This window comes from Lactuca saligna, chromosome 6, assembly GCF_052625555.1.
Source record: "Lactuca saligna cultivar CGN05327 chromosome 6, ASM5262555v1, whole genome shotgun sequence".
Lineage (NCBI taxonomy): Eukaryota > Viridiplantae > Streptophyta > Magnoliopsida > Asterales > Asteraceae > Lactuca > Lactuca saligna.
This window is the reverse complement of record NC_136422.1, coordinates 16,361,341-16,377,738: the sequence shown is the minus strand read 5'-3', so window position 1 is coordinate 16,377,738 and position 16,398 is coordinate 16,361,341. Positions and strand designations below refer to the sequence as shown.

At 34.0% G+C, this 16,398-nt stretch overlaps 3 protein-coding genes across 4 annotated transcripts; all 3 read right to left on the bottom strand.

Moving 5' to 3' along the window:
• Nucleotides 1-1,357: 1,357 nt before the first annotated feature.
• On the bottom strand, nucleotides 1,358-3,517 carry LOC145001683 (trifunctional UDP-glucose 4,6-dehydratase/UDP-4-keto-6-deoxy-D-glucose 3,5-epimerase/UDP-4-keto-L-rhamnose-reductase RHM3-like). Its single transcript, XM_078961030.1, has 2 exons — nucleotides 1,954-3,517; nucleotides 1,358-1,851 (listed from the first exon to the last, which is right to left on the bottom strand). The coding sequence occupies exons 1-2, from the start codon at nucleotides 3,463-3,465 to the stop codon at nucleotides 1,405-1,407; spliced, it is 1,959 nt and encodes a 652-aa protein (XP_078817156.1). The 5' UTR covers nucleotides 3,466-3,517; the 3' UTR covers nucleotides 1,358-1,404.
• A 5,931-nt stretch (nucleotides 3,518-9,448) lies between these two features.
• Nucleotides 9,449-13,005, bottom strand: ELO1 (Paxneb protein-like protein). 2 transcript variants are annotated; one of them, XM_078961423.1, is made up of 9 exons: nucleotides 12,696-13,005; nucleotides 12,164-12,322; nucleotides 11,841-12,067; nucleotides 11,677-11,746; nucleotides 11,438-11,594; nucleotides 11,263-11,341; nucleotides 10,864-11,023; nucleotides 10,692-10,783; nucleotides 9,449-9,834 (listed from the first exon to the last, which is right to left on the bottom strand). In XM_078961423.1, the coding sequence occupies exons 2-9, from the start codon at nucleotides 12,294-12,296 to the stop codon at nucleotides 9,667-9,669; spliced, it is 1,086 nt and encodes a 361-aa protein (XP_078817549.1). In that variant the 5' UTR covers nucleotides 12,297-12,322; nucleotides 12,696-13,005; the 3' UTR covers nucleotides 9,449-9,666. The 2 variants fall into 2 exon arrangements, with proteins under 2 accessions (XP_078817549.1, XP_078817548.1); XM_078961422.1 differs by having other exon boundaries at nucleotides 12,718-13,005.
• An 890-nt stretch (nucleotides 13,006-13,895) lies between these two features.
• Nucleotides 13,896-16,127, bottom strand: LOC145000911 (AP-1 complex subunit sigma-2-like). The gene is made up of 8 exons (XM_078960214.1): nucleotides 15,987-16,127; nucleotides 15,676-15,734; nucleotides 14,973-15,059; nucleotides 14,769-14,860; nucleotides 14,589-14,697; nucleotides 14,363-14,398; nucleotides 14,200-14,286; nucleotides 13,896-14,123 (listed from the first exon to the last, which is right to left on the bottom strand). Exons 2-8 carry the CDS (start codon nucleotides 15,676-15,678, stop codon nucleotides 14,052-14,054), a joined length of 486 nt encoding a protein of 161 aa, XP_078816340.1. The 5' UTR covers nucleotides 15,679-15,734; nucleotides 15,987-16,127; the 3' UTR covers nucleotides 13,896-14,051.
• Nucleotides 16,128-16,398: the final 271 nt, after the last annotated feature.

Genomic DNA, 16,398 nt, shown 5'->3' with positions numbered 1-16,398 from the left:
AGGAAGCGGTTAAACGTATACTCAGATACATAAAAGGTTTGATGAATATTGGGTTACACATCAAGAGGTCCAATTCAAAATTGTTAAGTGTACTTACAGATGCAGATTGGGCAGGTTGCCCAAATTATCGCAGGCCCACGGGATGAGTTGCAGTATTCTTTGGTCCAAACTTGATTTCGTGGAGCTCACGCAAGCAACCTATAGTGTCTCATTCTAGTACAGAAGCAGAGTATAAAGCTTTGGCTAATGGCACAGCTGAAGTAATATGGGTACAATCATTACTTAATGAACTTAGGGTATATTAGCCTAGACCACCGGTGCTGTGATGTGACAACTTGGGAGCTACTTATCTTACAACGAATCCAGTTTTTCATGCTAGAACCAAACACATTGAAGTTGGTTTCCATTTTGTAAGAGAAAAGGTAGTTGGAAGAGCTTTGGATGTACGGTTTATATCCTCTAATGATCAGATTGCGGATGGTTTTACCAAGCAGGTTACACGTACTATACTCGAGCAAATGAAGCACACTCTTAACCTTGTACCAGTCAAGATTGAGGGGGAATATAACAGAATAGAGTCGATAAGATTAGATAGATGTGAAGAGATAAAGTTTAGTTGTTATCATATTATATGTTGTATTCAGGATCCTATGTTTAAGGATCTATAACCTGTAACTCATATATATATATATATATATATATATATATATATATATATATATATATATATATAACTCTTACAATATCTCTTAAGCCAAATTATCCCTTTCAACTCCGCAATACATTGAACTTATCAGAGTTTAATGAACTGATACATTATTTACTATTTGTACATCTCAGTCAAATTTTTTATAGAATGCACTGAACTCTACAGAGTTCAATAGAACATATTTTTAATGATTAAAAGGTTTCATTTTCACATTCAAGAGTTCAATGATCATTAAACTTCATATATATTAACATGACATCTAACAATAATAGAGTTTAATCATTTGTCTACCAGTATGTCGCCTCATTCAACTCGCTTACTAAACTATACATTGTGAATGTTGTTACATCAACCATAATCGAGGATATTGACAAATTATTACTCCAAATCCAAATGCAAAATCCATTAAGTGTAAAAAGGTGCTTCTTGTATGTTATAAACGTGACGAAGTAACCTTACTAGCTTACAGCTTCTCATTCATCGTATCCACATAAACCCCTATGAAAGAAATATAAATTTTATCTCGTGAATTTAACAAATAATGGATCGGCATATACATGCAAACGTTGTTTCCATAGAGAGGAGTTTAGGCGCCTTATCTTTCGTTTTCTTCTAGGTCACTCGATACAAGGCGAGTCTGAGATCGCACAGACATTTTCAATGGCTTGGCTCAACCCGAGTTCGGGTTGTAGCCATCATTTAACTCTTTTGTTGGGTTCAAAGACATACTTGATAATAGAATCTTTTATAGACAACAACTCTGGGAACTCTTTCTTGAGCTTAGAAGCATCCAACTCATTGTTGCTTCTTGGAGCTATTATCACTTTGGCTTGTTCTTCTAAGTTAAAGTTAACCCATTTGAATTTAGGGTCTATGTATTCTTTATACAATTCCAGGATCTCATTGTGGCTCACAATACCTGGGTTTGTGAAGTTCCAAACCCCTTTGCATTTTCTCTTAGCCATCTCTATTGATATCGGTAGGAGCTCGTCTAGTACACTCATACTGTTGGGTATGTTCACCACCTTACTGTAACGCGTGATCTTTGTTATAAAGTTCCGCATGTTGCTTAGATCTGATGATATCGGCATCCTTAATCTTAACGAGCAAACATTGTTGTATTCCCTTAACATCTCCTCCACCTGAACATTCAAGAAAAAACAGAATCGATTATTATATAAATAAAGACCCTTCATGGATTTCTTATATATATAGTCATTTAATTAAAAGTTGTGGTTAATTACCATAGCCTTTGTCTTGGAGTAGAACGACCCTGTGAAATTAGGTTCATCTTCTTCCTTGAATCCGCGCCCTGAACCCTGAGCATGATCTTTATCGTATTGAAATATGCACCCGGTAGCGAAGTTCATCAAATAAATACCTTCTTGGTGGCAAACGTCGGCTAAATTTAGGGTTCCAACGACGTTTGTTCTAATGGTTTCGAGCTTATGCGTTTCGCACCAATCCACATTAGGCGTTCCTGTTACACCAGCCGCGTTGATCACATGCGTAGGTCGTAGACTACGTATATCGTTTAACAACATTTTTCGATCTTCAAGCTTTCCTCGCCCATAAGCATAAGGGATCCCCTTCTCCATGCATATTTTTCCCAAGAGTCCTCCTATCCAACCCGTTCGGCCATAGATCATGAACTTAAGCTCGCTTTTCAAGATGCCCGAAGTTGTATACTGCATCATCAAGAACTCTTCCTCGGTATGTGATGGGACACTCATTGAGATCCGAGGATGAGGGTGAAGCGCATGCCCGACGTTGCCCCACCAATCAGGGTTCTCACGATACCATGCGATGGTCATCCTTAACCCAGCTTCCCATGGAGTCCTTTCCTCCCACCCTAATTTCTTTAGCTTTTGATCATCCAAGAAGTATCGTTTATCGTTGAATGGCCTATCATTTACAAAATGTAATGCTTTTTCGATATCAAACCCGAAAAGATTACCGATATCTCTAGCTACATCCACCACACTCCTCTCCTTCTTGGTCCCGATATTATAAACATGTCCGATCACGCCTTTATGAAGTATCACATCAAACGCCTCCGCGACATCCCCACAAAACAAATAGCTTCTAACATTCGATCCGTTGCCATGAATTGGCAAAGGGTCACCCCTCATCGCGAGCAAAACAAACTTGGGTATGAGCTTCTCAGGGAACTGGTTTGGGCCATAAACGTTGTTTCCTCTTGTTGTGATGATCGGTAGCCCATAAGATCTATGGTACGCCATCACCAACATTTCTGCACCAGCTTTTGTAGCGGAATACGGATTCGTGGGAAGTAATTGCGACGCCTCAGGGTTTCCTATATCTGTCTCTAAATCTGATTCGCCGTAGACCTCATCTGTACTCACATGAATGAACCGATTGATGCGTTTAGTGACCTTGCAAGCTTCTAACAACACATGGGTTCCATAAATGTTGTTTGTAGTGAACTCAAACGAGTTTCCGAACGAATTATCTACATGGGTTTCAGCTGCAAAGTGCATAATCGTGTCGATTTCTTCTGCATCCAATAGGTAGTTGATGAGATCTGAACTTGCGATATCTGCCTTGACAAACTTGAAGTTTGAAGATGTGAAACATGGCTGAAGATTCTTGAGACTCGAGCAATAGTTAAGCTTGTCAAGAGCAACAATCTTGTAATTTGGGTAGTTCGACACAAGACGCTTGGTGACATGGGAAGCTATGAATCCTGCTGCACCAGTAACGAGTATTGTTTTTGGAGCTGATTCAGATGACATTCTTGTTTTACAGAGTCATGCAGGGAGGTGGAGATCTAGTGAGAGAAAGTGAGATCTGGGATTCGTGCATGGAAAGGAGAGAGTTGGAAAGAAAACAGGAGTGAAGGTTAAGAATCATGATGCGATATTGACGATGGGTTCTTGGTGATTTCGAGGCTCCATGTTTGCCTCCATTTATTAAGTGGAAGTCTATGGTACGTGTTGTATATCCCGCCAATGTGTATTTTCATGCTTTAATTTCATGGAATTGGTATTTTAGTTATTGCATCAAAGACTCCAATAATTGGGATTTATTGCAATCCCCCACCTTGCTTTTCCAATATGTTACAAGTAAAACCTTGATTATGTTAATTAGTTTGCATCTTGAGTTGAGATTTAATACGAAAAAAACGTCCACGGTCCTAAGGTTGGAGGGTGTTGTGCCACCAAACCGCACTCCTTTCGTTGCCACGTAAGCGCCACGTTATTTTTACCACAAAAGTGCGGTTCTTTGCTACACCCAAGGAGTGGTGTCACACTTTATTTTATTTTTTTTAAATTAATTTAAATAAAAACTTTAATTTCTCCCCAACCAATCACAAGCTAGTCAATTTATACCTACCCAATCACAAGCTGCGGTCATTTTTTGCCGCACTGCGGTTCGAACCGCACCCTGGGGGCGGTGTTCGCTGCTTATGTGGCAAAACCGTGCTCCCTCTACCGCACCATTCCCTCAAGTCTAAGTAAACACACGAACGGCCTATTGAGGAGAACAATGAACAAATTAAAAAATTATGGTCATATGAGAAGGCGAACAATATTATTCCAAATGAATATGTAAAAACTTAACAAAAACTAATGCTAACGAAACATAGATTTAGGTGTTCTACTCAAGGTTCTAAAAAACGCAAGGCGTGACTTGGCGGTGAGGTCAAAGTTAAGTTATGCTAAGCCTTGGCGAGCCATGACGTTTTTCAAGGCGTGAATATTTTATATACATTAAAAGAGATAAATCATATAATTATTGAATTGTATCAAATATATGAAGTTTTTAGAAGTGTTATATTAATATTTAATATAAAAAAGTTAACAAAAACTCAATTATTTTAGGCCCGACAAAAAAAACAGAAAAAAAAAATCAAAAAAATCCGCACCTTGAAAAAAACTCGCGTCATAACGCGATAAGTCACGCCTTGACACGTTATTTGGGCGTCAAGCTTAACAAACCCGCATTGGACGTTTTCATAACGGCTACACCACGCCTTGAGGCGCGCCATGGCGCGCTTTTTAGAACCATGGTTCTACTACAAGTGGTTAAGTGGTGTGACACACCCATCACAATATTTAAGGGGCAGCACACATAAATTTTAGAAGTACCATGCTGAAAAAATAATATCATACCAAAAAATTTGTACTGTGACTAAAAATTTGAGGGGTAAAAGACCTACCCGTGATACTAAGGTCCGCCCTTGTGACTAATATGGAGGTGATATTGTACATGTAAAAAAGAATAGATCTTATATTCCATTGAGAACCCATAACCGAGCAATTATAAATGCCAAACTAAGATAGAAACATATTGAGATGTTGTAAAACCAACTAAATCGCTTCCTCTACATGATAAGGTACACTTTGTTTTCCGAACCCACAACATCAAATCAATTCGCTTGGATGAGATTTATGAGTGTCAAAACCTTTACATGATATCATATTCTATTAAGTGTCATGTCATTAACCACAGTAAGATTTATGAGTGTCAAAACCTTTAGTAATAATAATAATTTGTTAAAAGAGTGTATGATAGCATCACAAATAATATAAGAAACAAATATAAAGTGAAATTACTATTTCAAACATAAAGTCTAACAATCTTTTAAATGTCCTTAAGCTCCTCGATCTCTATTGGTTACTAACTTAAACACATATCAAAATAGTAGGTTAGATATGAAAAACCTAATGAGTAGTCCTGGTGTAAACAAAACAAATAAACAAATTTTAATAAAAATTCATAACCCCTTACTTTTTAAAAACTCAAAAAGAAAGAGCATCAAAAAATGACCTAGAAAGGTAATAAAGTTTTAACTTTGTCCACATTAGATCCTTAAGGATTTTTGTGCATATTATATCAATATGGTTGTTATAATCATTTTAAAAAAAAGTAATAAAATTTTAATTTTGTCAATATTAGATCCTTAAAATCCTTTTTTATATATATTATACAAATATGGTTGTTATAAACGTTTAAAAAGGACTAATTGGGTTTTAGTTTTGTCCATATTAGGTCTCTATTTTTAATATTTTTATCGTTTCCTTTAACTCTTTTACACTTCATATTAGTATCTAGGTAGATGTTTTCATCAGTTCATCTTCTTATTTTAATCGATCATTCACCACAACCACATTTTCAATTGAAAGGTTACATAACAATTTTTTTGTCATTTTTACAAAAAAACTAATAATAATGAAAGTCTTAATGATTAAGGTTATGTTTGGCGCGCCACAACTAGCTGATAAGCTAGTTTATTTTTCGATCTTTTTTAAGTTGTTATGTTTGACAAACCAAAAAGTAACTTATAAGCTAATGTTTTAAAAAACTATTTAGACTAGTTTTTTAAAATTTTCAAATATACCCCTTAATTAATTAAGAAAACATATTTTTTAAATGTCATTATATAAATTTCAGACAACTTATAAGCAAGTAGCAGAGCCATGGTCAAAGTAAAAAAGTATCCCCGACTAGTAATGTGGTAGACCCGATTAGTAATGGCTTATCATGGATACCCCATTGTCATAGCTATTACTTATCAGAGATACCCCATTACTTTTCGGGGATACCGTATTACTTATAAGTTATCGCCACTGATTTATAAGTTATCTGAAATTTATATAATGACATAAAAGGGCATTTAAAAAATGTGTTTTCTTAATTAATTAACAGGTATATTTGGAAATTAAAAAAAAAAAAAAAAAAAAAAAAAAAAAAAAAAAAAAAAAAAAAAAAAACACTTTTAAAAAAGAAGTCTAAGAAGCTTTTAAAAAACTAGCTTATAAGCTATTTTTTGGCTTGTCAAACATGACAACTAAAAAAGATCAAAAAATAAACTAACTTATCAGGTAGCTGTGGCTTGCCAAATATAGCCTTAATCATTAAGACTTTGATTATTTTATTATTATTATTATTATTATTATTTATTTATTTATTTTTGTAAAAATGACAAAAATTGTTATGCAACCTTTCAATTAAAACATTGGTTGTTGTGAATGGGTGACTAAAATGGAAAGTGAAATGATGAAATCATCTAACAAGATACTAATATAAATTGTAAAATAGTTAGATGAAATGATAAAAATATTAAAATTTGGGACCTAATGTGGACAAAATTAAAACATTATTACCCCTCTTTAAATGGTTATAACAACCATATTGGTGTAATATGTACAAAAAAAGATCTTAGGGACCTAATGTGGACAAAATTAAAACATTATTACCTTTTTCAAACGGTTATAACAACCATGTTGGTGTAATATGTACAAAAAAAACCTTAAGGACCTAATATGAACAAAGTTAAAACTTTATTACCATCCTAGGTTATTAACCCCATCAAAATTTTTTGAATGTATATTGAATTCCATGCATGAGATTTTGGTCTCATTTCATCATTTTGACCTGGTTTGAGTTCTAGACTTACATTAGATATGCATGTCTGTAAAGCTAAGATTTTTATGTTGAAATAGAAGTATGAAAGACTTCTGGAAAGTATGAATGGGTGGATTGAAGGGTTAAGGGCTTAACCCTTTAAGTTGTGAGAGTTCAGTTTTTATGACGTGGCAATTTGCTTGCCACGACGTGGCAACTGGTGTCATTGCGACTGTTTTGCCATGAAGCTACCACGACGTGACAAATGGTGGTCACGACGTGGGTATCGGCTGGGGTTGACTTTATCCATTGATCGTTGACTTTTGACTACTTTGACTTTTGGTCAAACTTTGAGGGGTAATAAGTTATTGTATGAGGTTTAGCTTGTGTTCAGTTTAGGGGGTTCATGTGGTTAATTTTGTCGGACTTTGAGTTGTGGATTTCAACTCTTCATTCAGGTGAGTCTTCTCACTGTATTACCTATGTCATAATGGTGTGCATGCTAGACTAGTCAAGTCTTATTTGTTGATTGTTGTTATATATGTATCTGAGTTGTTGATAACTACAGGACTGTTGATAGTTTGTTGGGTTGCTGATAACCAACATGGTTGTTGTTAACTCGCAGGACCGTCGTAAGCCGTAGAACTGATGATAGTCTCAAAGTTGTCGATAACCCATAACTGTTTATATTGTGGTGTTGTATGTGATATTTAGGACTGCTAATAGTTCTCATGACTATTGATAGTTCCAGGGTTGCTGATAACTCAAAGTTGATTATTATGTTATGTTGTATGTGATATTTTGGGGAACTCACTATTTAAGTTGTGTGCTTACAGTTTTGGATTAAATGTTTTTAATGTGCTTAACGAATTGCGAAGGCGGGACTATAAACACACATCAACAGTTTTATGATTCGAGATTTCGTATTATCTTCCTTATAACTTTGATTTTTAATTATGGTTTATGAACAATTGGTTTGACTTGAATGTAACTTTAATAAAATGAGTTTTTATTCTATTTTAAAAATGAAAATTTTATTCTGAAATTTTTGGACGTTACAAGGGAATAGTCGTAAATAGAGATTTTTTTTACATAACTTCATCATAGTGATCGAATGCCTGGGTGGGCTCTAGTTGACCTTATCGAGCTAACACTAACGGTAAAAAGAGTTTTGTAAATTCGGTTTTCGGCTTCCATATAAAGGATAATCAATCCTAATTAGTAAAGAACAACCCCCTCTATGATTTGTCATCATTTTTTGAGGTCCCAAATCACCTCCAAAGCTCTTCCAAACCCATTTTCTTCCAATATCTTTTGAATCCAAGGCCCTAATCATAAGTCCAACATCTTTCAACCATTAAAGATCATCGTTCCTTTGGATCATCTTCTTCCCCAAGTTCAAGAGTTACATTAATTCATCTTTTCAATGTTCATTCTTTCAAGCTTCCAAGATTATCATGCATCGATCATTAGTTTTTATGTTTTTATGTTGTTAGTTGATTTTACATTGGATATTATGAATTTTATATATTTCATAAGTGAGATGGAGGTTCCAACTCCTTGAAATTACTTTTGGACATGTAGGTTGTTAGGATGACTATTTTGATTAATGTTGTTATTCCAAGCAATTTCAATTATTGTTTTGTTCTTAAAGTAATCATTCATTAACAATAGATGGCGACGAGTTTCAATTATGTATTTGCTACAAGTCCACAACTAAGATATTGTTAATTCACTAGTGGTTTCAAGTTCAATTAGATAAAGAATTAAGATGATTGGTTGAATCAACATACACTATTCTAAACTTGTAGTATCAAGCGTTTAATATTGTAATAGACTAATCGGTAATAATAACTCGTAAGACATAATATTGCCAAACCACTCGTTCCTTATCCAAGTAGATGTATAGAGTAAGACAATTAGCCAGCTCCTACAGCATGCCCCAAAATTATATATTACGTGTTAATTAATTTTAATTATGTCTATGTAATTAAATTGGAATTCAAGGTATATAAATATAGGAATCCAAATCATCCGAACAACTAAACCAGTAGTAATCTTTTTTTAATAATTCATGCAACATAAAATTCTCGGTTTTTTAATCAATTTTTAGTTTAAATCTATTTCGCAATAACAACAATTATTAGTTTTTCACTGATTATTTCAACACAAAGTTTGAACACAAACTCCATACGGATCCAACCTGACTTACCTCAGCTACCTAAGGCATGGTTGGCTATTTTTAATCGTATCGACAATAGTAATCATTTGTTGATGTTGTTTTGTTTAAGGATTTAGGGAAATTGTTGACATAGAGAAGAAATAACCTCTTTTTACACAGAAAAAGTTATTAGAAAGTTATATGGATTCAAGTCGCTAATAGGTTGACTCTTTTATCTTATTTATTTTCGGGATGTTACAAAGATAATAAGCATACAATATATGTTCTCAATAACAAGTGTTCTTAGATTCTACAAAACTGACAACCGATTTCGCGAGTAAACTAGCATTTCATCAATCAAAAGCTAGTGAGCAATTAATTTAATCAATTTAGTAACCACCTACACACAAAAAGAAGCGAAACATCAAAAATCAAGAGCACCAGCCTTTGAAGAGGAGCCACAACTAGCAGAAGTACCATAAGAACTCCCACTTGAGCCATCGACAGGCGCTTGATTTAAACACTCTAAAACCAATGATCTTCGTTTTTGCAGCTTTATGGAGTACGTCGTTGCATCTAGAATTACAGGGACCTTCATACACACAAAACCATACATCATGCAAATGTTCAAATAAAAATAGCAAGCAACTTACTTTTTTGGTCCCTGAAAATAGCTGATATTTGCATTTTTGGTCCTTAAAAGTTTTCTCTTGCAACTTCAGTCCTCTTTTGAGATTCTAGTAACATTTTCGGTCCCTTTTCAACTAAATGACTATTTTTGACCCTTGAATATAGCTGACTTTTGCAATTTTGGTCCTTCAAAGTTTTCTCTTGCAATTTCAGTCCTATTTTGAGATTCTAGTAACATTTTTGTTCCCTTTTCAATTAAAAGACTATTTTTGTCCCTGAAAATAGCTGATTTCTGCAATTTTGGTCCTTAAAAGATTTCTCTTGCAATTTCAGCCCTCTTTTGAGATTCTAGTAACATTTTTGGTCCCTTATAATGACTATTTTTGGCCCCTGACTATAGCTGACTTTTGCAATTTTGGTCCTTACAAGTTTTCTCTTTCAATTTCAGTCCTATTTTGAGATTCTAGTAACATTTTTGTTCCCTTTTTCAATTAAAAGACTATTTTTTATCCCTGAAAATAGCTGATTTTTGCAATTTTGGTCCTCAAAAGTTTTCTCTTGCAATTTCAGTCCTCTTTTGAGATTCTAGTAACATTTTTGGTCCCCTTTTCAATTTAATGACTATTTTTGCCCATGAATATAGCTGATTTTTGCAATTTTGGTCCCAAAAATATAGTCACTTTCTTAAAACAAGGACCCAAAAACCTCAAGGACCAAGATTGCAAGACCCAAAATTGCAACAATCAGCTATACTCAGGGACCAAAAATGCAATTTATTCTATATTAATTAATAAAAGAAACAACCGTGTTATTTTGTACCTGTGTGTTGAAACGTGAAACTTTATGTATACTTAGAAGTCCAAGCATATCCTGGTAACCAGTTAGGAGAGTTGCAAGCTCCTTGTCCTCATCTATTTGAGTTTTATTTGTTAAATTATGCTACAAAAAAGAAATTTATACCAAAAAAAAAACAAAACAATATTTTTTATACCTGGAATTGCTTTAACGGATAATAAAGCATCAGCCAAATGTTGCAATCTTTTTGACATTGATGGTGATAAAAGAGAAGGTGGGAAGGTTAGAAAAGCAACTGTATTTGAGGAGCGAACCATGCTTTTTAATGATCTAATGAAGGAAAGCATATCCCATTCCTACAACATCATTAAGATGATATATAGTCAAAACAAAAGTGCATCATGTCTACATTTAAGCTATTGCAATGTAGTGTTTGATGAGACCATTAAAATAGCTTATAAGTTAGCTTTTTAAAAAGCTATCTGAGATAGCTTATTGACAAAACTTGTGGGTTGTTTCTTATCAGGCAAAAGCTAGCTTTTCAGCTAGTCTGCCAAACACAAACACAGACTTATCCAATATGTGGTTTACTTACCTTGTCATAGTAGTCACATTGTGGAGCACAAAATGATTGGATAGCAATTCTTCCTGCACTTGTGATATTTCCATCATACCTAATTAGAATTATGAAAATTAGGTGTAAGAGTCAATGAAGAAGACCACTTTTAAATTTAATAAATTCAATCCACTACTAATAATAACATCAGTACTTTGGAAATTGAGATATGAACTTTGAACAACTATCACGGAATCCAGCAAGATTTGAACAATCCAAAAGGCTAAAACACTCCACACGGTTTCCCATTATCAAATGCTTCTCTATAGGCTTCCTTAGGTCAAATTCATTGCAATACTCTATTTTCCCATCTGCATCACATTATCACAACACAAAAGATGTTTACTTTTTATACTAAAAATTCCAACAACGAATAAAAAGATACAAATTTACCTCGCTCCTCGTTATGTTGCTTATTTTCCCCAAGGTACTTCTTATATTGCCAAGCAATCCGCAAATCCTTCTACAGGCTCATAAAAAAGGAAAATTTTACATAATACAGTTGTAGTTGTGAAGAGGAAGATGCATGCTCCTAAGGGCAATATGGGAAGTAGTACCTGTTCTGCATCAGTGTTACGAGATTTGTCATCTTTGGGGATTAAAGTAGTTGGCAAGGTTCCAAGAAAGGCTCTAGGGTTTTTGACTGGGCTTGCATAAAGAACAGGTTGGTTGTGTACTAGTCCCTGAGACATGAAAGTCCTTAACAAAAGCATATGATGAGGTGCTTCAGTGTCTTCCATGATCATTACCAGACTTCCTAAATGGAATCCACCACCTAAAATCTCTAGATATTACAGAAACAATTCATCCATTAGGAAATTGTTGTCATATCTGTTTAGATGCTTTAATAAAATATAATAAGGGGGTATTGGGATTTTACTATCAAGATCTGGTATGCCTGATGAAAGAAAGATTGTTCCATTTGGTCCATACTTGAGTCCAGGGACAGAAGAGGTAGGTGCAGCTGAAAAGTTCTTTGAGAAACTACTTGTCCGGACTTTGCCAGTAGCCATAAATGTCAGACAGGTTTTTAATCCTCCTGAGAAATAAGAACAAATGGATCAAACAGGTAAACAGGTCTAGAGAGCATTTGGAGTAAATGATTTTATCAATAATCGTATACAATGTTTGTAGAATACTTGAACAACATCAATTCTGGAAGGAAACTACCAAAGCAGATATGCAATCTATTCCACATCGCTCACTAATGTAAACTAGAAGTTCTCCGAATAGGATTTGAAGAAAATTAATTTAGAACTCTCTGAAACATAGTTCGCGTGAACACAAATTCCTCAATTTTGATCAAAATTTTCGGTTACAAAATCACAATTACATTAAGCATAAGTACCTCATTAACACGATAATTAAGTAATTATACTAAACAATTCAAAAAGTGAGAGTAGTTTCAATACGCTGTTAGAGGCGGAGGAGAACCTGGATTCAAGGGACCAGAAGTTGGAAAGATGCACTGAGTGAATTCCAAAGAAGAAGCTGATGTGAGAATGAAGCAGAACACCTGTTGACGCAAGTGTCTGTGTGCGAGAGTCGAGAGTCGATGACGCGAGAAAAGGAATTTGAGAGTCGAGACTTCGAGATGAGAAGAAGGATAATCGGAGGCTGGAGATGCGGCTGCGGACTGCGGCGGCCGGCGAGGACGAGTTGACGTTTGAGGGAAAGAAAAGAGACAGAGGAGTAACTGCGGTGTGAAGGTAGAAGCAAGTATGAAAAGACACGACGTCGTATTGCAAGTTTTAAAAATAAGCAACCCGGTTTTTTGATTCCTGGTTCCGGTTCGATAATCTGAAGTCCAAAGCTAATTTTAAATTAGGCTAACATTGCAACTTTGAAACTAGATCATTGTAGCCCAAATCCAACTTGATTGGGCTAAGCGTATAAATCATACCTGAATTGGCTAATTAGAAATTGGATTACCGGTCTATTTTTATTTTTAGGGTTTTATATATATAAAAAAAAAAAAAAAAAAAAAGTCCCATCATTCTAGTAAAAATTTTGATAAAATCCTAAAGATTTATTTTAAACACAAAAGTTCTGATTATTTAATATTTTATCCAAATTAACAAAAAGGTCCTTATTTTTATTTTAACATAAAATGACAGACTATTATGTAAAATTAAATAATCCTGATTTTTTTTTTTTTAAATAATTTAAGACTTTATCAAAAAATTTCCCAAAATAGGGAAACTTTCTACATAAAACCCTTATTATTACATAACAATTTCGATGCATACATGAATAAAGTTGATAACAAATTTAAAGTATAATCGCATAAAGTTAGTAGAAGGAAATAACTATATATAATGTTTTTATTTTATTTTATTTTTTACTTTAAAAGCTTAATATATTAAGCATTAAATCTCAACATGTATGAATTTTGTTACATAATGATAAAATGGTCAATTAGTCTCGGTTTATACAATCTAAAAAAGAAATAGACCTTATTGACAACACTTTACATATACATACATCATTACTGGTTTAAATTTTTTACCCATAGATGACTTAATGGTAAAAAAAAACAACCCTTCAAGTGTTTTACACTTAAAGACCAAACCATTTTTTGATTGTTAAACAATGAAACATTGCTCATTCAATTTTCAAGAATTAAGTTGACATTTTGAAGAAAATAGATCAGACAACAGATGCGGATTAAAAATAATAATACATAAATACATGTGATGTGATGTTATAATAAAGAAAAAAATAAAAGTACATTGTTATAATATTATAGACACCACCACATGAACAGTTCATTCAGCTACCCTTGCCATTATAGCACTAATGCTATTTGCTCTTTCCTTAGCTTCATCCACTAGCAAATCCTACAAAACAGATACCAGGGGCAAAACCGGAATTTTAAATACGATCAACACCAGTGTCCTGTGGAAGAATTCTTACTTGTGCATCTATAATACGGTGAATCGCCTTCTTGCTTGACTCCTGAAGTTCACCAGCAATTAAAATCTCATCCAGTATATAATAAGCCTGCAAAGTATCCACAAATTCCACGTCAGCATGGTTGTACTTGTACACATGGCAGATGACATGGATGATGTCATACCTTATGGAAATGGAAGATCAAGTCCAGCTCACAAACCTGACAAACGAATGTTCAAAAACAAAGTTAAACTTCCAAATGACTTTTTAGTCCCTGAATAGAGTACAGCTGCTTTTTGCATTTTTGGTCCCAAAAATGTTACAAAAACCTCAAATAAGGACCAAAAGTGAAAAATACAACAGGACCAAAAATATAATTTAGTATATTTGTTAGGGTTTAAATGGGTTACACTTCCAAAGTAACGATCAAGAGTCTCGACAAAATATTGAATAATTTCAAGGATCTCCAGTTCGTTGTCTTGTTGGTTAATACACATACAAAAGTAGAGGCTGGCATACCTGAGAAAGTGGAATATTGTAATTAATTAGTTACATAGAGAAAAATAAAAATAAAAATAAATAAATAGTACCTCTTGTAAACAACTTTGAATCCCTTCCATTCAACAAAGTTACAAAGCTTGGGTCCTCGTGTTAGAATCATCCCACTAAGCTCTCGTATTACCTTTAAATAACAACGTATTTTCATCTATTAAACTTATTCTTTTGATTCTTATTTACACATGGTAATTCAAAATTTCTAATTTTCAATGTTTTTGTTATTATTTAGAACATACCTTACTTCGTTCTTTCTGGGAATAAGGTGAATACCACTTTGTCAGCCTAACTTTTCCTTGTCGGCTTAATAAGAGAACAAAATGAATCTGCAAGAAAGAAAATAAAATGTTATTATCTGTAGCCATAATTATCTTACTACTTACTAGGTTGTATTACATGGGTTGATTAAAAAATATTAACTAGGAAGTAGTAGACATTAAAGATTTCTAAAAATGAGAGGGTGTTTGTTTCAGCTTTACCTAAATCTGAGACATTTGGGGGATTAGCGGGATTTTATAAATAAAATAGATGACAAATTGACAATGCCACAGTGATGATTAATAAAGAAGTGGAAGGGTAATCTTGATGTATAAATCACCTGATAATGATGTTGTGATACTAGAAATAAGGTGGGCAATTAATGATATTATGGGTATCCTAATCTTTGACATGCGTAATTAGGATCATCATCATTATATATTACTATATATATAACAACTTCTGTTTAGCTAAACATCATATAAAACCAGAATAACATTTGCTCAGCTTGCAAATACCTCTGGTATAACATGATCGATCTAACTCAACCCAAGAATTTGATATATTCAACATTTTAATATATTCAGACAAGTTAATAGATGTATGACATTGATCACTGAAGCCCCAATTCTACAGACTGCTATGTAATGTAACTAGAGATGATAAAAAAAACGGAGCTCTCACCATGCTTAAATACAATTGATAGAAGCTTCACGTCTACTGACCAGATCCGAGCGAATGTACTGAAGGATGTGAAATAAACAACATCATATTATACAAAATCAATCAGGACATGTATACAATCCCTATTCACGGTGATGCTCGATTAGAAATAGGAAAGAGTATTAAAATGTCGCACAATCAGTAAATTTTCCCTTTCAAAATCAGATCAAAATATTCATATGAATGCGAATCGGATTGAAAACAGCAAAGCATGATTACAACTCCAATTTTGATATAATCGACTGATGAGGATCCATATGCAGGGAACACACCTGAAAGTAAAATGAACTGGATCTGCTTTGATCGTCGCCGGTGAAACAAAGAGCACAACTCCGGTCTCCCGGTGAAACCTTTTCGTTTTGTTTGTCACTAGTCCGTTTTTCTATCGCCTACTAGTTTTTTTTTTTTTTTTTTTTTGGATTGGACAGGGTGTTTGGGATTATGTAATTTTTATAAAATTTATTTATGACAAGATAAACGTCTCCCCACAAACTTTAAAAATTAAAAAAACTAAAATAGTGATTGCACTGGGTCACAGCCCAGAAGCCATACAACTTGACTTGAACAACCAACAACCAACTATCCAACCCACGTACGATCTTCTTTCTTTGTGGGGCCCATTTTAGCCTATCAAACAACGTAATAAGTAATAGTAGCACTGCGATTTACAAGAAAATAATGTGT